General features: G+C 35.7%; 1 protein-coding gene across 2 annotated transcripts in view; it reads right to left on the bottom strand.

Annotated features, from left to right (window-relative positions):
- Positions 1 to 16,463: 16,463 nt before the first annotated feature.
- Positions 16,464 to 24,105, bottom strand: part of MSR1 (macrophage scavenger receptor 1) — an 87,837-nt gene continuing 80,195 nt past the window's right edge. For both annotated transcript variants that reach the window (XM_011934892.1, XM_011934891.1), the window contains exon 10: positions 16,464 to 17,241. In XM_011934892.1, coding sequence (XP_011790282.1) covers positions 17,108 to 17,241 — 134 coding nt within the window. In that variant the 3' untranslated portion in view covers positions 16,464 to 17,107. The remainder of the gene's footprint in view (positions 17,242 to 24,105) is intronic.

Below are 24,105 nucleotides of genomic sequence, written 5' to 3'. Positions count from 1 at the left end.
GTTGTGTTTTTGTTGTATCCTCACATAGTCAAGAGACAAATCATCTACCTTGTGTTTCTTCTTAGAAGGGCACTAACCTCATTCATGAGGGCTCCACACCCTAATTGTCTCTCAAAGGCTCCCCTTCCCACCTCCTAATGCCATTACACTGGGAATTAGGATTTCAGCTATGATATGGCTTCTTCATTGATACCTTTCAGGCTGAAAATGGAGGAAGAATGAGAGAGGGGGAGGAAGAATGAGAGAGGGAGAGAAAGATTCAGAGGGAAATGTTATGGATGATGCCTGTGAGTAGTTTATATTATTTCTTCCCACATTTCTTTAGTGAGAACTCAGCAGTGTAGTCAGACCTATCTGTACCTGCATTACTAAGAGGAAGGCAAGCAGTTTTGGTGGTAGCTTTTTTTTTTTTTCTTGCCACAAAAGGAAAGATAAGAGATCCGATCTGAGTTTCACAGTTGAGTTCTAAATAATGCATCAAATGCTAACAGAGGTAGGAGTTTGCAAGAGAGTAGTTCTGAAGATCTAAGTTTTATAGATCAAGGGAGGTGACATGTCACTAAGAAAACTTCCTTCTCCATCCTCCTCTTATACATCTTATGAGAGCCAACATACAGATATCAAGTAGCTGGGACAGGGGAAGAGGATGAAAAGATGAAAAATATGACTGGAAAAAGGCATTGGAAGGTTTCCTGACAACATTCTTTCTACTTTGCTATGTATTCAACTTTCTATAGGGAAGGTGTGAGGAATCCTAAACGATTGTGAATGTCCATATAATAAATGTTCATGTTTTCTAAATGGAAAAAAAGACTCAGATGTAAGATTCTCCACTGATAAATGGTACCATGAACACTCAGAATCATTCGGGCATTAAGCATGTTTTGCTTGCATTCGTATTTTTAACTTTCACAGTAGCCTTATAAAGTAGTCCTGATTAGATCAGTTGTACAAAAATGAAAATTGAGCTACAGAGTTTAACTGGCTTATATAATATCACACAGCAGAAATTAGTGGAGCTAGGGTTAAATCTCACATTAGTTTTACCACAAAGCATTGTACTTCTTTGGTGATATTGGGAATATACAGCAATATAATCAATAATATGGATGTATACTTTATTTGGAAAATAATAAAATGCTATTTATCTTGAGAAAGCTATTTGCCTTAAGAAGAACACTTTAAAATGTTAATAGGTTACATTTAGTGAGAATCAAATTATAAATGTTTATTTCACATGGATAATTTCAAGGGAAATGAAGATACAGATTTGAATACAACTGCAAAGCATGGAAAGTTTTTTGTAAAATCCAATGTACTTTAACACCCTTTTCATATAACAAAGTAAAACTTAATGCATTTAAAATTTACTGAGAGAAATGCATTGCTGTTGGAATAAATCATTTTAATCCATTTTTATATTTGTATTTAGAGAGAGTATTAAGCAATGAAATCTACCTTAGGTTTGGAGGACTGATTTCCCTAAATGAGTATCCTGACTGTCTTTTACTGCACAAAGAAGGGGGTTGATGGAAATTGGCATAGAGTTCCACATGAGCCACATTAGCAAAAGTAATCCTTATTAACATAGTCAGCCATATCTATTTCCCAGAGTCGCTTTCAGAATAATTCTTTTAATGTTTAAAAAATTGCTTGTTTCTGTGTTGGAAGGAAAACTACTCATGACACTCATTAAAAACAGTAAGGAAGACTTCATTTGAGGGAGGCTACTACAAGAAGGTTTTGTAATAGAGGAGAGACATGGGGCTCCATTACAAGGAAATGTGAAAATGTATTGCCTAGTAGCAGGATCAGGGTAAAGGTGGGGAGCCAGTGGGGGAAAACGCAGGAGTATGGGTAGCTTCTGGCTAAGCCGACCTACCAGAATTCTTGCTGAAGGCTAGCCAAGATGATTAGACCTCACCTCTGGGATGGTGGAGGAGGAGAAACCTGATTAGGTATCAACAGTGATCAGATATTGAGGATGGGGGATTATTGCTAAACTGACTTAGATTTCTTGCTAAAATTGGACAATGTACAGATGAACACGAAAGTTCAAATGCTGACATTTGAGATATCAGCCTAATTGAGAAGAGATTTAGGAGGAGCCTGACTAGAGTTTAGTCAAGGAGAGAATCTTTGTCATTTATCAATATGAAGCTAACATTTCTTGCATCTGTAACAAAATGTATGGTAGTATAACCAAAACGTTTTTCAACTAAGTTTACTGAGAAGCCAAAATTCAGAGACATAAAATTTAGAACTAGGTCTTTCAAACAAAATTAATTTTAAGGCGAAGTAGAATACTAATGAACTCTATTACCAGAAATATGTCAAAGTGTGACTAGATAATTGAGAAAAGGTTCTAAGTAAAGCAATTAGTCTAAAACATAAGATCTCAGATAACTGAAACTTCATTATATTTGTTACTACTCTGAAAGATATACAATATTTAAAAAAAAGAGAATATGACAGAAAAATTGAAAATGAAATTGAGCAACAAACAGAAAGAAAGTAACTGTTTAACTCTGAAGATCAGTGACAGCACTTGCAAAATGGAACTGTCAGGTAAAATAAAGAGCCCTCAGTTAAAACTCAAGTTCATATAAACAGCAAATTAAGGTTTTCAATAAAGTCTGTTCTACATATTGCATGGAACATAATTATACCGTAAAAATTATTTGTCTTTTATTTTAAATTCAAATTTAACTGGTCATCCTGTCATTGTTGCTAAATCTGGCAATCCTGTTGAAAACAGATCATTGACTATCTTTTATTTTGATTATCACTATTAAATTCTTATCTTCCACTTTTACATTTTAGGATGGTGTTCTGACTTAACCTTCATTTGTGATCATTTATTTCTGACTTTACTTGGTATACAAAATCCTCTGGTAGTTGTTGCCACAGGATTAACATTTTTGTAAGCATTTAGTTAACTACGTCAGCTTGGCTGCTTCAAGAAGAGAGCACGTAGTTTTACAATGTGTTATACACAGATAATTCATTTTTAACTGTGAATTAATTTACTGAAGGCAAAGGAAGTATTAAATGTACTCTCATGGGTCAGAAATTGCAAATTGAGGAAGGCTTTTCCTAATCCTCATTTCTCATACTATTTTATTTCTCCTAGTCTCATTTGTCTCTTCCTGATTCTTGGATCTATTCCTCTCCATCTTTCACTTTCCTCCTAACCCTTTAAACTGAGTCAACGACTGGGAACTCCCTTTCCACCTCTAGTTCATTCCTTCTTAAGGTAAATCTGCCCCAAATGTACCCATCCTGTTGAACTTTAATCGGCTGCTTGTCATCTATGTACAGTGGTCTGAAGCCAAAGCAGTCAAGGTCTCTAAAAATGCATATTACATGACTACAAGCACTTGCTGCATCTTTACTGCTTCTCAGCAGAGAAACTGCTTACAATGTGTATCGGTTTACAGTGCAATGAGAAGACACACAGAGAAAAACATGTGATAAACCTCTTCAAGCTAGGTCTATTTTTGAACTGTGTCCAGGTCATCTTACAACAGAATTCTATTGGAATAAACATACCTTTCCCATATGTTGTTGCTATTGCTTGTCTTTTTCTCACAATTTCCTATCGCTTTGCAACCTCCATTCATACTACACCACTCAAACAACTTCCAAGTCAACAAGAATATACTAGGTCCTTCAATCCAAAGGACGCTTGTTACTTCTCGCATTTGAACTCTCTGCAACATTTGATATACTGCCACCATTCCCTCTCTCTGCGAACAATCACCTTCAAATACACCCCTGTCAGAAGCGTTTGAACCAGAGTAGCTCCATCTTGAATAGGGGCTGGGAAAAATAAGGCTGGGACCTACTAGGCTATGTTCCCAGGAGGTTAAGACATTCTTAGTCATAGGATGAGATAGAAGGTTGGCACAAGATACAGGTCACAGAGACCTTACTGATAAAACAGGTTGCAGTAAAGCAGCCAGACAAAATGCTATGACAACCAAGATGGCGAAAAGAGTGACCTCTGACCATCCTCACTGCTCATTATATGCTAATTACAGGGCATTAGCATGCTAGAAGACACTCTCACCAGTGCCAGGACAGTTTACAACTTCCATAACAATGTCACGAAGTTGCCCTATATGATCTAAAAGGGGAGGAACTCTCAGTTCCGGGAATGGACCACCATTGCGGAAAACTCATGAATAATCCACCCCTTATTTAACATATAATTAAAAAGTAACAATAAGTGTAAGTAGCTGAGCAGCCCATGCTGCTCTGCCTATCAAGTAGTCTTTCTTTTATTTCTTTACTTTCTTAATAAACTTGCTTTCACTTAGCTCTATGGACTTGCCCCAAATTCTTTCTTGCACGAAATCCAAGAATCCCCTCTTGGAGTCCGGAACAGGACCCCTTTCCAGTTACACCACTACAATACCTTTTCCTTTAAACATTGTAATGAAATCATTAAAATTACACAAAAGTTTGAATAATAATAGAATGAATACCGATGAGGCCACCGTCTATCTTGAGAGTTAAAATATTATAAATGCAGTTAAAACTTCCTGTACATCTTGTTAAAAGAAAAACTTTAGAAAAATTAGATTTAACAGTGTTTAATTGAGCAAAGAATAATTCACGAATAGGCAGCCCAATGAACTGGAATACGTTCAGAGAGACTCTATGCTATCTCATGGCTGCAGAGGATTTATGGACAGAAAAAGGAAAGTGACATACAGAAAATGGAGCTGAGGTACTGAAACAGTCAAATTGGTTACAGTGTTTGCCTTATTGGAACACAGTTTGAACAGCTGGCCACAACTCATGACTGGTACAAGAGTAGGTTACAGTCTATGTACACATCTGATTAAGTTATAGCTCACTATGTACAGAGAAACCTCTAGCCCAAACCTAAAATATGTAAGGCAGCACGTTCAATCAAGTTAGAACTGTTTTAAACCAGAAAGCAGGAAGTTGGCTCACTGACTCAAGGATTTTAAAGTATGAAGCTATCGTATTAGGAAGAGATGATTTAACACTAACCACTGATAATTCACTTAACCCAGCAGGTTTCCTAACAGGCAATGCAAATCTAAAAGGACTTAAGCATTAGTGTTTACATTTCATAGATTATCACACAAAAGTCAGGCCCGATTTAAGAGAGATCCCTTTCAAAATAGGGTAGCACTTATTTATAGATGGCTCTTCCTGGGTAACTGAAGGAAAAAGACACAATAGGTATTCAGTAGTTGATGGGGAAGCCCTCGCAGAAATAGTCAGGAAGATTGCCTAATAATTGGTCTGCCCAAATTTGTGAATTGTTTACATTAAATTGGGCTTTGAATCACTAGCAAAACCAGGAAGGGAGTATTTATACTGATTACTTATTAGTGATAGTAGATCGCCTTACTCACTAGGTGGAAGCAATTCCCTTTTCAAGTGCAACTGCTAATGATGTAGTTAAAGCATTGATTGAAAATATTATATCCAGGTATGGCAGATAATGGGACTCATTTCACTGCACATGTCATTAAGAAATTGACCCAAGCACTAGACATAACACGGGAATACCATACTCCCTGGCACCCACCTTCATCAGGAAGGCTGGAGAAAATGAACCAAATTTTCAAGTGTCACTTAACCAAATTAGTCTTAGAGACTTGGTTGCCATGGACTAAATGCCTTCCCATTGCCTTAAGAATCCAAACTGCCCCTCAGAAAGATGTTGGTTTATCTCCTTGTGAGATGCAAATGGGTTGCCCTGTTGACACTCCACTGCTCACATTCCTATGTTTGAAACAAAAGATCAGATCTTCCACTTTCTCTTCCCTCAGAACTAAAGGTCTCTTAGCACAGGGGCCACCCCTAGAGTTCCTAGCACACCAGCATCAGCCTGGGGATTACATCCTCATCAAAAGTTGGAAAGAAATAAAACTTGAACCGGCTTGGGAAGGACCTTACCTCGTGTTTCTAACCAGCGAGACCGCAGTCCGAACAGCAGAAAGAGGATGAAGTCATCATACTCGAATCAAGAAGGCATCACCACCTCCAGAGTCGTGGGCCATTATTCCTGGGGAAAGTTCTACCAGACTAAAACTAAGATACCTCCTTTATCTCTTCCAGCTGAGAGGACATGAGCTGTATGCTAACTCTCTTCTAAGACCCCACAGCCTGGGGTAATGAATTCTGCCAAGCTCTCCCTCGCTGTCTCTCTCTGCTGTTCCCTGAAGTCTGACACCCTGTGGGTCAGCCCCTGAGGGCCATCCAGCCTCTGTCTCCTGATGCCAGTTTTACCTCATGCCTCTCACAACGGGGAACATCTAGCATTCCTTGGAGACCTAATGGGATGCAGTGAGCTTAAGCCCTTCCAAGAGCTTACCAACCAGCCTGTCCTTATTCCATCCCCAATAACACAGCCCCCAATGGAACAATTACAAAGTTATTCACAAGGCCTTACCTCTTGCAGTTCTTATAGATGTACTTATTCTTGTAGGTAGATTCTAAAAAGTTTGAAGAGGAAAAATTATGAAAATCAAGAGGGAGAAGTTGTCGGAAACAATGAGTTCCTCTTCAAAGGTTACACTTGTCCTGTTTTCAAAGCCTAACTTCCTTGCCTCCTTGTCCCTAGTTAGGATAAACAAACTTCCAGCCATTCCCAATCTGTAACCCACATCCATTACACCACATCTGTTCCCAATCTGTAACCCACACCCATTCCCAATCTGTAACCCACATCCACATCTGTTCCCAATCTGTAACCCACACCCATTCCCAATCTGTAACCCACATCCACTAAACCACATCTGTTCCCAATCTGTAACCCACACCCATTCCCAATCTGTAACCCACATCCATTAAACCACATCTGTTACCAATCTGTAACCCACACCCGTTCCCAATCTGTAACCCACATCCATTCACAATCTATAACAACTCACATCTGTTCCTTATTTGGTACCCTTAGTTTTGAGCCTGCTCTGTAGCCCCCATCCTTGTTACATTTGAAGTAGTCAATCAGGAACAGCTTAGGTTGCATCGTCCGACCCCAGCCTATGGAGACTGGACACAGTTAGCAGGGACTAACTATGTTAGAGACAAAAATCCTTCCCTTTGTTCTGTGTGCTCTTGCCATTACTCCCTCCACGAGGCCCACCCTTCTATAGAAGTAAATTTGCCTTGCTGAGAAATCCTTTATTTGAGTGTTCATTTTCTTTGCAACTCCAAGTTCTTATTTCCAACATTTCCCACTGCTTAGTAGACCTTCTTCTGGTAAAAAAATAAAAGCCACTTTTCAGGCCCTACTACCAGGCTTGCTGATGTTCTTAACAAATGGAGCACATGAAAAACTAAAGTTTTCAGAGCACGTTTTTTGGGTATCAGACATCACCTTTTCTTTTGGCAGGATTAGAATCATGGGCTCTATGCCTCCCAGGATGCATTGCACCACTGACAGCTCTCTCCTTACCCACCATTTGCCTACTTGTTTTCTGGAAGCGCCAGTCTTCCTTATTGGGTGAAGTGCACCATTCAAACTGCCTCAAAAAGCACCATTCAGGAAATAGAGAATTTTTTGTAGTCTTTTGAAAGGTTCCCACTATGCTGGAGTTAAGTTTTAATACATGATTATGGATATTAACACATATTTGAGTCCATAAACAACATTGTTTTAAATATTTGAATATTAACATAGATATAAGGAATTATACTGTATGTATCATTTTGGAATTTGCTGTAGTCAGTGCATATTTTGTGAAATTTTTATATGAAGATAAGATTTATTCATTGCTTTTTTATATAGTATTCCACAGTAAAAATGAAACAAGTTGTATTTATCCATTTGCCACTGTAGGATAATTAGGATATCATTACATTAAAAAAATGACAGTGCCAATGCAAACATGCTTGACAGGATGCCTTATGTACATTAGGGGGATTTTTTTTAAAAAGTAGATTTCAGACAAGCACGGTCACTCATGCCTGTAATATGAGCATTTTGAGTGGCCACGTTGGGTGGATTGCTTGAGCCCAAGAGGTTGAGACCTACTTGGGCAACACTGTGAAACCCTGTCTCTACAAAAAATACAAAAATTAGCTGGTGTGGTGGTGTGCATCTGTGGTCCCAGCTATTCAGTAGGCTGAAGTGGGAGGATTGCTTGAGCTTGAGAGGCAAGAGTTTGCAGTGAGCCATGATTGCACCACTGCACTCCAGTCTGGACCACAGAGTGAGACCCTGTCTCAAAAACATAGTAGATTTCAGAAAATAGATCTGCTGGGTTACAGGTTAAGCATATTGTGTAATGTCACTAGATATCAAAATTGTTCTCAAAAGACATGATATCAGTCTATATTTCCACAAGCAATATGCAAGAGCTCCATACAAACACATAGTTTTTGTTTGTTTCATTTCCTTGCATAAACATTCAGTATCAATAGATTTATTAATTTTTGTTCATCTAATGAGTATAAAACTATAGGACAGTATCTCATTTTAATTAGTATTTTCCTAATTATTCGTGAGACTAAGCAATTTATTATTTGTCGTTTGATATTTAGTTTTCTTCTTTTGAGAAAACTATTTTTAGAAATTAGTTTGTAGAAATTCTTTATGTATGCTGTATACTAATCATCTGATAGTGATAGTTGTATACATTAATTTAGTGATTTCTTTTTCTGATGATTTAATGTAGGTGTATAGAAACAGAACTAACTTTTACATAATTTTGTACCCTGCAATGTCGCTGAACTTATTATCTCTAATAAGCATTCTTGTGAATTCTTTGGAATTTTCTACATATAGTGTAATGTCATCTGAAAGTAGAGACAGTTTTATTTCTTCCTTCCTTATTTGGATGTCTATTATTTCCTTTTCTTGTATAATGGTTCTAGCTAGAACTTTCCACACAATGCTGAATTATCATGGTGAAAGCCTTGTCTTGTTCCTGATCTTTGTGGGAGTTATTTAGTCTTTCATAATGGAATATGATATTAGTTATTTTGTTTCCATAAATGCCTATTATCACGTTAAGAAAGCTCCCTTTGATTTCTAGTTTTCTATTTTGTTGGATTCTCTCAAACGCTTTTCCTGTATTAATTGAAATGATCATGTGGTTTTTTTTGCCTTGGTTTTATTAATGTGGTATATTATATTGATTTTCTTATGTTGCACCACCTTTGCATTATTGGTAATGGTGTATAATCTTTTAATATTCTGTTGGATTCAGTTTTCTAGTATTTTGTTAATAATTTGTTTACATTTATATTCATAAGGGATATTGTCACTGTTCTGTAATTTTCTTTTCTTGCAATGTCTATATCTGGTTTTGACATCAGAGTAATTTTGGCCCCATATTTTCACTTAGGAAATGTTTCTCCTCTTCAATTGTGTTTTGTGTGTTTTGAAAGACTTTGAGACTGGTGCAAATTCTTTAAATGTTTCATAGAATTCACCAGTGAAGCCATCTGGCTCTGGGCCTTGCTGGAAAGCTATTGATTACTAATTCAACCTCTTTAGTTGTTATAGGTCTGTTGAGTTTTTCTATTTCATGTTGAGTTAATTTAGGTAATTGTATCTTTCTAGGAATTTGTCCATTTAATTCATGTTACCTAATTTGTTCATCAACATTTTTAAAGCCCGTGTTATTTTTGCAGCGTAGTAGTAATGCCGCCACTGTCATTTCTGATTATTTTGTCTTCTCTCCTGTTTTATTTGTCAATCTACTAAAATTCTGTTCATTTTATTCATCTTTTCAAATAGCCAGCTTTTGGTTTTGTTGATTCTCTTTATTGTATTTTTATTCTCTATTTTTTATCTTTTCTGCTCTAATTGCTATTATTTCCTTCCTTCCACTGGCTTTAGGTTTACCTTGCTCTTCTTTTACTAGTTCTTCGTGTGTAAAGTTAGGTTTTCAATTTGAGATCTCTGTAGGGAAGACTCTCTTTAACTGCATTTCACCTCTACTGTCACTCCAAAACAACAATCACTGATACAGAAGAAGAATTATGTGAACAAATATGTGGGGGGGATTTCCCTATGCATTAAGCAGCAGACACCAGCTGAGTGCCTTCTAATTCAGTTCTGACACTATCTACCAGGTTAGAGGCTTAGTCACTAAGACCATCCCACATACCCTCAAACACTAGTTGCAAGTTTCTGAACAAATGGCTTCACGTTGGGGTTCCCACATCTCCTTCTTAAAATTGGGTTCATTTAATTTTCTGGAGTAGCTCACAGAACTCAGGGAAACACTTTACCAGTTTAGTATAAATAATACTGCGAAGGATACAGATAAAAAGATGCATAGGATTACGTATGGGGGAAGGGGTGCGGAGCATCCATGCTCTTCCTGGGCATGCCACCCTTCAGGAACCTCTGCATGTTCAGCTATTTGGAAGCTCTTCAAATTCAGCCCTTTTGGATTTTTATTAAAGCTTCATGATGTCAGCATTCCTTCCCCCAAAGTATAGGTCAGGACTCTTTCTGTTGGAAAGCCTGAAGACCCACAATCAGATAGGTGAGGGAAGACTAGAGTCCTGCCTTGGGGCAGGTGAAAAGAAGGTAGGAAAAGGTCAGCAGCCTCCCCCTGTGGCCTAACACACCCAACATTATAACAAAAGACTGTAACAAGGCCTAGGGAAGTTATAAGCCAGGAGACTAGGGTGAAAATCAACATGTATATCATAACACCAAAAGATCATTCTTCTTTTTAATGTACGTATTTACAGCTATAAATTTTCCTTTGAATATAGCTTATACTGCATTCCCTAAGTGTTGGTATACTATGTTTTAATTTTCATTCACCTCCTCCAAGTATTTTTAATTTCCCATGTGAGTTATTTTTTGATCCATTGGTTAAGAGTGTGTTAATTTCCACAAATTTATACATTTTCCAGTTTTCCTTGTATAATAATGCAATACTTACGATAATTTCTAGCTTTATTCTACTGTGCCTAGAAAAGACACTTGTACGATTTCAGTCTTTTAAGATTTATTGAGCTTTTATGGTGGCCATTCAATAACAAATAGGTTGCAAGCCAGATAACATTTCATGTGCATTTGAGAAGAATGTGCATTTTATTGCTGTTGGGTAAAATGTTATGTGTGTGTGTGTGTGTGTGTGTGTGTATGCTTTTAGGTCTAGTTGTTGTATAGGGTTGTATAGTCCTCTATCTGTTGTATAGTTGTTGTATAGTCCTCTATCTCCTTATTGATCTTCTTTTTAGAAGTGTTAAGCATCATTGAAAGTATTGTATTGAAGTCTTCAACTACTATTGAACTGTTTATTTCTCCCTTTGTTCTGTCAATGTTTGCTTCATATATTTTGGGGCTCAGAGTTTTGATGCATGTATGTTTATAATTGTTATATCTTTTTGATGAATTTGTGTCTTCTCTCTTTTATCAATATATAATGTCCTTTAGTTGATATATAATGGTCTTTTCATTTTTTAACAGTTTTTGACTTAAATTATATTTTGTCTGATATTAAAAGACAAACTTCATTTCTCTTCTGGTTACTATTGGCATGAAATACCTTTTTTCATCACTTCACTTTGAATGTGTTTGTGTCTTTGAATCTAAAGTGAGTCTCATGCAGACAACATATAGTTATCATTTTTTAAAAAAATTCATTCTGCCAATTGCTGCCTTAGAGAACCTAATCCCTTGACTTTAATGTAATTCTGAGAAGAACTAATTTTGATATTTTGACATTTTTCTATATGCTTCATGCCTTTATGGGTCTCATTTCTTCCATTAATACCTTCTTTTGTATTTAGTTGACTTTTTTGTAGTGAACCATTTTGATTTTCCTCTTATTCCCTTTTGCGAATATATTTTTAGAAGTTTTGTTAGTGACTACCATGGTGATTAACATCCTAAATTTATAACATCTATCTTAAATTGATACCAACTTGACTTCAATAGCATTTAAAATCTCTGCTTCTAAGTACTCCGTATTTCTCACACTTCATGTTGTTGTTCCAAATTACATGTTTATATGTGTATAATACCATAAACATATAGTTATTTTTAAAACTTCCATCTTTTAAATCATGCAGGAAATTATAAAATGACATTATAAACATAAAATACAACAATACTAGCCTTTATATTTTCTCAGGTACTTACCATTACTGAGGATCTTTATTTCTTCATATGACTTTAATTTAATGTCTAGTGTTCTTCCATTTCAACCTGAAGGAGTCCCTTTAGCATATCTCAGAGGGCAGGACATAGTGGCAATAAACTTCCTCAGCTTTTGTTTATCTGGGAAAGTCTTAATTTCTCTCTCATTTTTGAAGGACAGTTTCACCAGACATGGTATTCTTGGCTAACAGATTTGGGGGGATTTTTTCTTCTTCTTTTTCTTTTGGTACTTTAAATATGTCATCCAAATATCTTCTGGCCTTATGGTTTCTGTTGATAAGAAATCAGCTATTAATCTTTTGGAAGGTCCATTGTACATGACAAGTTGCTTCTCCCTTGCTACTTTCAAGATTCTCTTTGTCTTTTTCTTTCGGCAGTTTGACCAGTTTGTCTTTATGTGGGTCTCTTGGTGTTGGAGTTTTTTGAGATTCTTGGACTTGTAGATTTATGCCCACCATCAAATTTGGGAAGCTTTCTTTAGTATTTATTTACATATTCTTTCTTCTACTGTCTCTCTATCTCTGGGACTCTCATAATGCATATTTTGGCCCACTTGATGGTGTTCCACAGGTACCTTAAGCTCTTTTTACTTTTCTTCATTATTTTTTTCTATCTGTTTCTCAGACTCAATGTAATTGTCCTATTTTCAGATGAACTGATCTCTTGCTTGTTGAAATCTGATGTTAAAGCCCTCTAATAACATTTTCATCTTAGTAATTGTACTTTCAGATGCTGTTTCTATTTTTTGTAATTTGTGTCTCTTTATTGATATTCTAATATGGCTAATATATTGTTTTTCTTATTTCCTTTAATCATACATTACTTTTTAAAGCATATTTAAGACAATTGTTTTAATGTCTTTGTCAAGTAGGTACAACATCTGTACTTCCTCAGTGACCATTCTTTTAATTTATTTTGCTTATTTTTGTTTTGTGACTATCCTGAATGATTTTTACCAAGACTGTGTTCTTTATTGTTGAGGATCACTGAACTCTGTGTTCCTTACTTTGTGTTAAACTAGTGTATTTGAATGCCAAGCACTAAAAACAAAAATAAAATACAAAATCTGCAACAAACAAACACAACCAACAACAATCCATCTCCCTCAGTATTGCAGATTGCTTCTGAACCTGGGCACACCTTCAACATTTAGCCAGATTTGCACTAAGCCTGGAGATCAGCCCAAGGTGAAACCTTAGGTTCTTTTCAAGGCATGTGTTTTGCCCTGGGCATGCAGGGGACTTTCTAAATTTCCCTGCATTCATTTTCTTTTTAAACAACCTAATTTCCCAAAAAAACTCTCTTCAGCTTTTGCTACCAGGCCTTATGCTCTCTATTTCATGTTTCAACTATAATGTTGTGACCCACGCATTTGAGGGTTGTAACTTCAGCTTACAGTGTTTTTGAACAATCGTCACTGCTTTACCAAACTGAATTCAAAATTAAGTGAAACAGAGATGAATGCTTTGCATCAGTCCTTCAACGAATGTCTTAGACAGATTAAAACAGATATACATAACCATTTGTGAAGAAGGTCGTCTCTGCTTCCTCTGGAACTAGGGACCAAGGGCCCAAGCTACAAATGTAGACTGCCTACCACTGCCTCAAGACAAAAAAACATTGCTGCATCCAGGAGTAGGTAGGGGGAAGGTAGGTAAAACCATCACAAACTTCATTGTTGTTTCAAAGTTGCCTTTTTCTTGACTCAACATTTGCTTAGTTGCTGTAAAATTTCAACTTTTTTTCAGAGTCCTGACAAAGTTGATTCTAACAGTTTCTATTTATTTTTTGATATTTCTCTAAAGGAATGAGTTCATGAACCTGCCAACTCCACCATTTTGTTAATATTGCTCTTTGTTTCTGTTTAAGTGAATGTACTCAATAATAACATCTACATAAAATCAGTTCTTGTTAAGATATTAACGTTTTAAAAATATAAATTCTAAGAGTTTTAAATATAAATTACTCTGCAAAGGAAAAGAGCTGATAAATATCAGAAACGAATACATATTTCACTATGTTATATGATCAGAAGATTGGTGTGGTTAAAGAAAAAACATTCAAAAATCTATTACCTAACATTCAATAAAGAAAAAGTGCAAAGAAAATGCATAGTTGAAAAAAAAATTAAAAGCCAAAGCCATATCTAGTGCCAAACAGATGTTCCTAAAATTCCTATATACTGTCTCAATGAATTAAAAAAAAATCTCAACATAATTATCTCCTAATTTTGCTTTTCTGAGGGAACATTGTTAACTGTCTACCTGATAAACATTGACTTTTTCCTCCTCTCTGCCAGAATCTTGATTTTATTTAGTTAACACGAGATCTTAAGCTTCACCAGCCTTGAGCTTCTCCAACTCTAGAGGGTAAATAATGCTTATCACTGTAACCCAGTGATGGTAAATTTATATGTCTTGACTGTGATTGCTTTGGGCATACACATCACTGCCATCCTGATCAAACAAATTACTGAGGGTACAAATATTTCATTTTACCCTTAATAGCAAATATGTGCACTGTTCCACTTACATATGGGTCCTCCACCTCTACGACCCCTGAGAAAGCAAATCCAAATCTTGTCTTTCTCCTTCTCGGCCTATTCAATATGAAAACAACAATGAAGGATGAAGACACTTGTGATGGTTCACTTCCACTTGATTAATAGCAAATACATTTCTCTTCCTCATGATTTTCTTAATATTTTCTTTTCTCTATTTTCTTTTCTCTATTTAGCTCTTAGTGGCTAACTTTTGGGGGAGTCAAAAGTTATATGTGGATTTTTCACTGTGCAGGGGGTCAGTGCTCCCAACCTCTGCGTGGTTCAAGGGTCAACTGTATATGATTTGTAATAGGCACATGCTTTAATGCAATACTTTACTTGAGTACAAACTATGATGGTCTGTACATTTTGAAAAAATGGAAAGTTTTGATTGGAAACTATTTAGATAATTTAGGTGGAATATGTTTGGCCCTTAGATACCAATGGTTATTATTCATTTTCTACATCCCTTTGCTCTTTCTTTTTTCTTCTTCTTTATTTAAATATACATTTTGCATTTAATGTGATGCTACATGGTTCAACAAGTAGAATACATTCATTCTGGTCAGCTGAGCTATTTATTCAAAAAATCCAAATCGCAAATTCCTGTTTTTATTTTTAATGGGGTGCAGCAATTCAACATTCCAAAGTAAATTAAGTCCTCAATTTGTATTGGTGCTATTAGGTTCTTTTCTAGACTGGACTGAACTTCGTAGATTCTCTCAAATACAAAAAGGATTTTTAGATTACTTATTAAAGATGTAACTATCTATGCACAAGTGTAAATCAATACACATATATCAGACAGCAATAAAGTATTAACAACCCATAGGCACTGATCTCAGACATCCCAAGCAGGCTAATAATGCAAATCATTCTTTCGAAAACTATTGTATTTACCTTTTGAAGAAAATACCTAGATAGTGGAATTGAACACAAAGAATTAATAACTAGCTGAAAGTACAGCCAGGGTTTGAGACAGAAAGTGTGCATTCAGAATTCATTCTCTTAACCACAGAATTATGCTGCCAGAGAAAATCAGCAAAGTTAAACAAGTAGGAGAATGTTACATGAGAAAAGTGCATTTTCAGTAGGCTGTTTGCAATAATTCCAATTCCACGGTAAGGTTTTTGCCTTTTTAAGTTGGAGGGTTGTGAATCTGCCACTCGGTTACTATGTGTGGTGAGACTTCAGAATATGAAAGAGTGTTTAAGCTTATGCTTTCATTTGCCACTATTAAAGAAAGTAGAGTAATTCCATAATAAGACTAGTTTACAATTACATTTTTTTGTGAATAGGTCACAGGAAACTTGAAGAATTCTGTTATTTTCAGGGTGAGGTTGAATTCATTTGGGCTTTAATATCAACTATTGGTCTTTCTGCAGACAGTCACTTTCAGGGTAGAATTACTGTTTTCAGGGCAGCTTTTCACACTCTACACTGTGGCCCTGGGGATGGGTTGACTACCAACAAAAAGTTGCTGAGCTACTTTTTGGGGCATGCTCCGAGTTATTGTCCCTTTAGGACTAAAGAGGCCCTCTCCACCCCCAGTTGTAACTGTTGACTGACTTCATAAAAGACTCCAAAAAACTGAAATTTCTCTTTCTTCTGCACTCAGGATGTTTGCATTCTGTTTGTTAAAATGGAGTAATGAGCTTTACATTTTAAACACCATGTCCTAGAATTGTAACAAGCTAATTATTCAATTTAAAACACATAACAAACTAAGCTTCCTGTTAACAAGTGGCATTTTTGATCCACCAATTATCTGGACAAATATTATGATGGTCAGTTTTCTCATATGTTCTGCTTTCAATTTACTTCATGATTCAATTAAACAGTTGTCAATACATGACAAGAAAAATAAGCTCCCTAGTCCATTGTGGCCAAGACATACCATTAACATTGATATCTAATACACAAGTTATTGCACACTGAGATATCTTAATAGTTGGATAACATCCTTCTTTTAAAATAATATGTGTGGATTGCAGATTTTGCAGTCTAGGCACAAAAGATACCTTCTGAATCCTTCTATTATTCAGAAAGTAATTAAAATCAACCAATTACAAAGACAAGAAGAGCAAAAAATTGTCATCTCCTGATGAATGTATTATGAATTGGAGTCAATTATTGTTATGCATTTCTATTACACTTGGCCTTTGTAATCTGGAAGCTATAAACTTCAATACGTTCAATTCAACATATAAGTCATTACATTAGAAAATTCCATTTAAAAACCTATAGAAGTTAAAACGGTTTAAATATAGATATAAATGGTAAGTATGAAGGTTTTCAATGTGTTAATCCTGTAATTTAAAAATATTATTTGGGCAATATTCTTAATCTCTTAAATATTCATTAAATGGATTTTATAGGAAGCAGGTAATAAAATCATTTTTGAGCAGTGATTTCATAGTTGTGAATGAAAATATGGTGCATTATAAAGTGCAAGTGACTCCAGCATCTTCAGAATGTGAACAGGCTCTTGTCCCCCACTGTCGAATTTTACATTCTTCAATAGATGATTCTCTCCCAAAACAATACACTTCATTCAGCCATATTGGACCAGTACCTGCAATAATGAGGTACAAGTGCATTAGTAAATTTAGAGTTTAGTGCTTCTGTTCGTGTGGGGCAAAGCCATTAATTCCTTCACTAATTAAACAGAAAAAATGTTTATTATTTTCTGTATGCAAGTTCTGTGCTCTCTAGTAGGAATCAAACATGAATCTCCTGCTTCAGAACACTTTAAACTGTTAACATGTAAACTACTAAAATGCAAAGTAACAAGAGCTATAACAAAGGTACCTACACAGTTCTATGAAAGTGGAGATTAAGAATTTTTTAACGGATTTGACAAATTAGTTTTATTAATCTAAAAATAAAGAAGAAAGTTTCAGCCTTAATAATCATGGGTGTATGTAATAACCTGATGATCCAAGTGTATATGTATGTCAAAGGGTCTTGGGGGTATATTTGCATGTAAGATAAACTGGAAAAAGGAAAACTTAATCACAGCATCTTCCTCCTTTTCTTATCTTCCCATGTATTTCAATTTATGTCTGCCTGGTTTATCAAATACATTATCTATTTTTAATTAAAGTAGATCTAATCCAATCAGCCAAGGGCCTGCAAACCATCCTGTAAGGAAACCATGGATTAAGAATGTTACTAATTGCAAGCACAAACAAACAGCAAGAAAATGATAGAGCAAAGGTTTTCCTGAGCTGATCAATTATGAGAGTGGTAATAGTAAGTTGGAGAGCCCAAGTATTTTGTGAGGTGTTTATAACAGTATTGAGCCTTTTTGACTTGAAATTTTAAGGCAGAAGAAGGAAAAGAGTAAAGGAATATGATCTCAAAATCAGAAACTTTGCCCGGGATACTTTTTAGTTCCCAAATTAATCTTACTAGGCATGGCATGTTCCCTTTTGTGTTTGTGATTGTATGTGTGAGCATGTTTGTATATGTATATGTGTTTGTATATCTGTGTTTCCTTTTAAGTATATGAAGTCTATAAAAACATTTTGAAAGCCTCAAAGGGCTACTTAAAAATACATGCAAATACAAACAATTGTGCAAATAGTAAGACTATTCCCACGTTAATACAGGAGGAAGCCAAACTACTGAGACATTTGTAAATTGTATCTATTATATTTATTGTCATTTATAAATTGTATAAACAAACAGAAATTAAACTTTTGGTGAAAGCCATGGCTCTGTCATAATTTGGAGAGTGTGAGAATGGCTCCATGAATTCTGAACCTGGGCTACTGTGATGCTTTTGCATTATATTTTGTAGGTCTAGTCAGTGAATTTAGATTTCAGCAGTGCAGAATTTGTACAATCCAGGAAAAGGAAATTGAGAGTGGGAATTCTCCAAATGTCTACAGCACCAGCAAGGTCATCCCAACATGAACAGCAAAGACATTATTTAGTTGATTAATGTGCTGACATGTAATCACATGTTTTTGGAAACTACAGTAAGGGAATTCATGAATGTTAGAATACCAAGGTTGTGGTCACAATAATGAAAACTTAAGTCCACTCTTCTAAGAATTTTATGTGACAGGAAACACACATTTGATGTATTATTCCATGGAATCCTCAAATAAATTTCAAAAACTGAATGCCATTATTGTGTCATTTTACTGTTTAGGAAACTGAAAATCAGCGAGGATAAGGAACTGTGCGTACTCAAAGTCACATAGCATTCCCACCCCGTGTCTACCCTGAGCTACTGCCTTTAATCAATGACTTACTGCAACCTCCTTCATTGTTAGACTTACTTATTTAGCAAATCTGCTTTGAGTGCCTACATGAGTGAACAAGACCAAATTCCATACTCTTGTGGACTGACTTCCTGGGAGGGCTTATGTTCTACATAGATGAAGCAACTGAAATCACATATGCAATCATGCCAGAGCAAATACCATATCTAGAGCCTCTGATTCTTATTCCGGTTATTTTTCCTCTGAGGACACATGGATGTGACAAATGTATTGTGGAATTTGGTATCTCAGTCTTTTGCTATGTGGAAAAGTTTCAGACAGAGTGAAATTTTTTTAAGCGCTTGTGTATAAGGTAACATGCTAGGTCTTTTCACATACATTTCTAAATTTACTTTTTATAATAACCTTGTTAAATAATGGTAATTATCTTCATTTCATAAATTTCATAGATACATAAACTGAGACTCAGAAAGGGTGTATGACTTTCTCAAAATTACAAACAATAGATCCAGGCAACAGAACATCATGACACTTAAACCATAGTGGTATTTATTGGTTACACAGATGTCTAGAGAGAATTATAGAAGTAATTTCCAAAGATTTGTTGTTTTATTTTTACATTAATATATTCAAGACTATTGAGCCCAGGGGAAAAGTTTATTTAATACATATTTTCCATCTCATTCCAAATTGTTTTCTGCATTAAAAAATTAATGCAGAGATAGTATAAAACTCATAAAATTTTATCCTTGTGTAAACCAATGAGATAAAAAACAAATTTGTTTTTATTTCTTTAGATAATAACTGTTACTCAAGGATTTTCGTTGTTGGGGCTGTCATTGTTATTATTTTCTTTGTGCCTCTGAACTATTATTTCTAGTCAGTGGAAAGCTGTACAACAAGTATGTGTGTTTCTTAGATATGCTTTTAGTCTCTAATCCTCTTCCTCTCTTTCTCTCCCTCTCATCTTTCCACCTGTATACCTAGCCATATATACATCTATGATTTCCTTTATAATTTGAGGATTGTATGGATTGATATTGATTTTATATATATATATGATATATGATATTGATTTTATATATACATGAAAGATATATATTTTGAGACAGAGCCTCCCTCTGTCGCTCAGGCTGTAGAGCAATGGCGTGATCTTGGCTCACTGCAACCTCCGCCTCCTGGGTTCAAATGATTCTCCTGCCTCAGCCTCCTGAGTAGCTGGGATTACAGGTGTGCACCACCACGCCCAGCTAATTCTTGTATTTTTAGTTGAGACGGGGTTTCACCATGTTCGCCAGGATGGTCTTGATCTCTTGACCTTGTGATCCACCCACCTCAGCCTCCCAACATGCTGGGATTACAGGGGTGAGCCACTGCACCTGGCCTCCTCTTAACCTCTTTATAAAAAATGAAAGATACTGATATTTCTTTGGGATATTTGGGTATCTTTAATTTACCAGCATTTCTATGAAAAATATAAGATAATCAGTTTCATACATCACCCAGATATATTATAAAATGATGAGATTTGAGATCAGCTGCTGAATAGATAAAAGGGGGAGCAAATATCATTAATAGTTAAAAGTGTCTGAATGTGTATTTTCATTATATCTAGTCATGGCTGAGTGACATAAATTTCTATCACTTTTAAGCCTAGTTGGGAAGTGTTTTGTGAACAGCATCTGCTTTGAGAAAAACATGGTGAATTAAAGTAGAAAACACTGTGGGAATCAAAGTAGAGAAGAATGGGTAAATAGTGCGTATAGTTTGGATTCTAGTTTTGTGCTTATAGAGAAACTGCTTATTTTTCCTCAATTTTATGATATGCAGAATAAAGGGGTAAGGGTAACATAGCTTTAAGACTTTGTCTACCTTTAATATTTCATGATTTTAAGATTCTGAAGAAGCAAGCTCTTTAGAAATGAAGTTGTGAAGTATAAAGGACTTGGAAGAATGTTCCATCTGGCGGAGAAAGCATGGCATGAGAGCCAGGTTAAGGCATGAATCTTGACCTGTCTTCCCACCCCCATGCACCCACAACCAACATAATGACTACGTAAATGTGTACAAGTTTGGTGACCTCTGCTAGCCCTACTTATTTTCTCTATGGAAAAAAAAAAAAAGCTATTTTTCTATGATTACCCAGCTCTATGGATCGGCCCTATATTACTTTCCATAATATTTGACATTCAAACATTTACATTTTAAAACATTCAACATTCAAAGAGCAGTATGTAAAACTTTGACTTGTGACCCTTTGATATATTTATTTGTCTTTGAGATTAGTTTTACTCCCATTCATTGAAAGATAGTTCAGAGGTATAGAGTTGCATTTTTTGATTGCCTTCTGTTTACGTTTACGATTTTTTTTTTAATTTCACATAGAAAATTGCTTATGGTATATGAAAGTGGTAATAAAAAAGCAAAGAGAAGTTATCTAAGAATAACTTCTAAATGGCATTTATGTTTAGATGTTACTTTTGTTTCTGTTTTCAGGTTTGGAATTTCAGCCTTCTAAACTCAGGAGAAGACGCAATAGTTACTCCAGATCTTACTTCCTTCACCAGCATCCATACAGGCTCAGATATACCTGGAGCAAATTCTTGGAGGTAGCACTGTTGTCTGATAAAGCTCATCCAAGTTTGCTGCAGGGAGACCACAGCCGCAAGAGCTTGGAAAGCCTGGATAGAGGGCCAAAAGTACTCACTCTCCTTTCGCTGTCCTGTGCATTGATGAACAGTAGATGCCCCTCAGTGCTTACTTAATTAAACTTGTTTTGACTAGTCAGAAAAAAGGTGCATCCAAATGAAAGAACCTATTTAAAGGAGCATGCTTGAAACTTTATTACTGTAAGTCATTTTACTGGCAACTGCAAAACTAATTGTTCTTAAAACTAACAAGGATTCTATCTGCTAAGCCAGGTTTGCTATTTAATACTAGAAAAAAAATATGTGGAGACTGTCCAAAAATTATATTCTTTCTGCAATGAGGGATTACATAAAGAGGATTCATTTAAGTTGTTTTCTGGCTGGGCACGGTGACTCATGCCTGTAATCCCAGCACTCTGGGAGGCCAAGGTGGCCAGATCTCGTGAGGTCAGGAGTTCGAGACCAGCCTGACCACCATGGAGAAACCCCATCTCTACTAAATACACAAAAAATTAGCTGGGTGTGGTGGAGCATGCCTGTAATCCCAGCTCCTCGGGAGGCTGAGGTAGGAGAATCGCTTGAACCTGGGAGGCAGAGGTTGTGGTGAGCAGAGATTGCGCCATTGCACTCTGGCCTGGGCAAAAAAGAGTGAAACTCCATCTCAAAAAAATAAAGAAATAAAACTTGTTTTCCTTTTTGTTTCAATTTTGGTAATTATGTACAATATGATATGAACCTGATTCTTCTCACTTTCCTAAGAGAATGATAAATAATTAAAACATTAATGCATGTTTCTCTTTCACTTCTTTACTCATCCACTCACTTTTCTAAGTTTCTTTTCTTGTCTCTGCTCTGCATTCAAAATTGCTTTTTCTTTTTCTCTTACAGTGAAACTGTAAATTTAAGGTGGAGGAGTGAAAAAATGAGGAATGTTTTAAACAGCTTTCCATAAAAACCTCGTTAGCCATGTCAAATCCCCAATCAGTTAATAATGTAAGGCTGTCTCTTGAAATACAATGTCCAGTGAAGTAGATCGTAAAACTTACTTTTCAAATCATTTTCTTCAGAACAAATAATGTTGGTTCTATTTCTTTCTCTCAGCTCATTTTGCTTTAATATTTTAAAATTCGCATAATTATTCTTTAGTTGTTTGGTACTGAACTCTAGGCAGGGAGTGGAAACAAGAGCTAAGTCAAACCAGGTGTAGTAGCTCACACCTGTCATTCCAATACTTCGGGAAGCTGAGGCAGAAGGATTGCTTGACACTAGGAGTTTTAAATGAGCCTGAGCCACATAGCAAGGCCCTGTCTTGATAAGAAATTAAGATTTAAAAAAAAATTAGCCAGGTATGTGGTGCATGCCTGTGGTCCCGAGAAACTCTGGAGGCGAAGGTGGGAGGATCACGTGAGTGTGCAGGAGTTTGAGGCTGCATTAAGCTGTGGTTGTACCATTGTACTCCAGCCTAGGTGACAGAGTAAGACCCTGTCTATAAAATAAACAAGCAAAATCTAAGTCACATTAGTGGGATATCTAGTTTGAATTATCCTTGGAATATCACTGATGTCAATATACAATGTAATAGTGATCTGACTCTTTCAAAGATAATAGCAAATAAATGTGTGATTATACAGTTTGTATTGCTGCTAGGAGTGATCTCTTTCAGTATTGAGCAATACAACATTGTGAGTCTGATTTTGTAGCAGGTGCTTTCCATATGCTAGTTAACTTAGACTTCAAGACAAATCCGCCAGATTGGTATCATTCTCATTTTACTGGAAAGGAAATTGAAATTCTGAAACACAATAACCACAGCTAAAGTTTAAACTTGCAATATTTTAAGTTAGCAAACTCCTAATCTTTCCAGTTTGCTTCACTAGATGCTGAAAAATGTAAAAGGATTGTTTGATAATAATAAAACTCTGAGACAATGTACAGAATCACCAACTACCATAAACAAACAGCCTCCTAAAACTTTAGACAAATTATGTCAAGAAAACTTGAGAGACTTACTTCACATAGCCAAGTAAATAATTTCACATGAGACTAAACTCTGTCATTTTATTCTTATTTAAACTTAAACAAACAAACAAACAAAACATAAAAAAAAAACCATTCTCTTCTTAGTATCTCAGTATACCTATTTTCTTCTTTTCTTACCAGTTCTTTAGACCAGAAATCCCTATCTTATGGAGATATAAGTAGGAATGAATAAAAGCTTTGAGGAAAATACTGTTTTACTCGTGAGACTAAGCCTTAAAGTTAATGCAATTTTAGGGCAATAGTCTTCCACTATGTGTTTCTCACCTATGTTTGTAACTCTGGTGGAAAAATATCTTTGAAGTCCATGGCAAAGCTTCATGCTCAGAGAAAAAATAAAGCTACAGACGATGTCTTGTTCACTTTCATACCACAGGTTGTATTTTGCCAGCACTTACTCATTTTCCTTGAATTAAAGTACGTATACTACTACTGTTGCTCTCCATTTGATTTTCTTTGTAATAGACGAAAAAGGCTCACCTCAACCAGTGTACTACCAGGCTAGTTTCTTTTTTTTTT

The sequence above is a fragment of the Colobus angolensis genome, unplaced genomic scaffold (assembly GCF_000951035.1).
Source record: "Colobus angolensis palliatus isolate OR3802 unplaced genomic scaffold, Cang.pa_1.0 Scaffold14, whole genome shotgun sequence".
Lineage (NCBI taxonomy): Eukaryota > Metazoa > Chordata > Mammalia > Primates > Cercopithecidae > Colobus > Colobus angolensis.
Note: the sequence above shows the minus strand (reverse complement) of the source record. Positions and strands in the feature narration are given on the sequence as shown.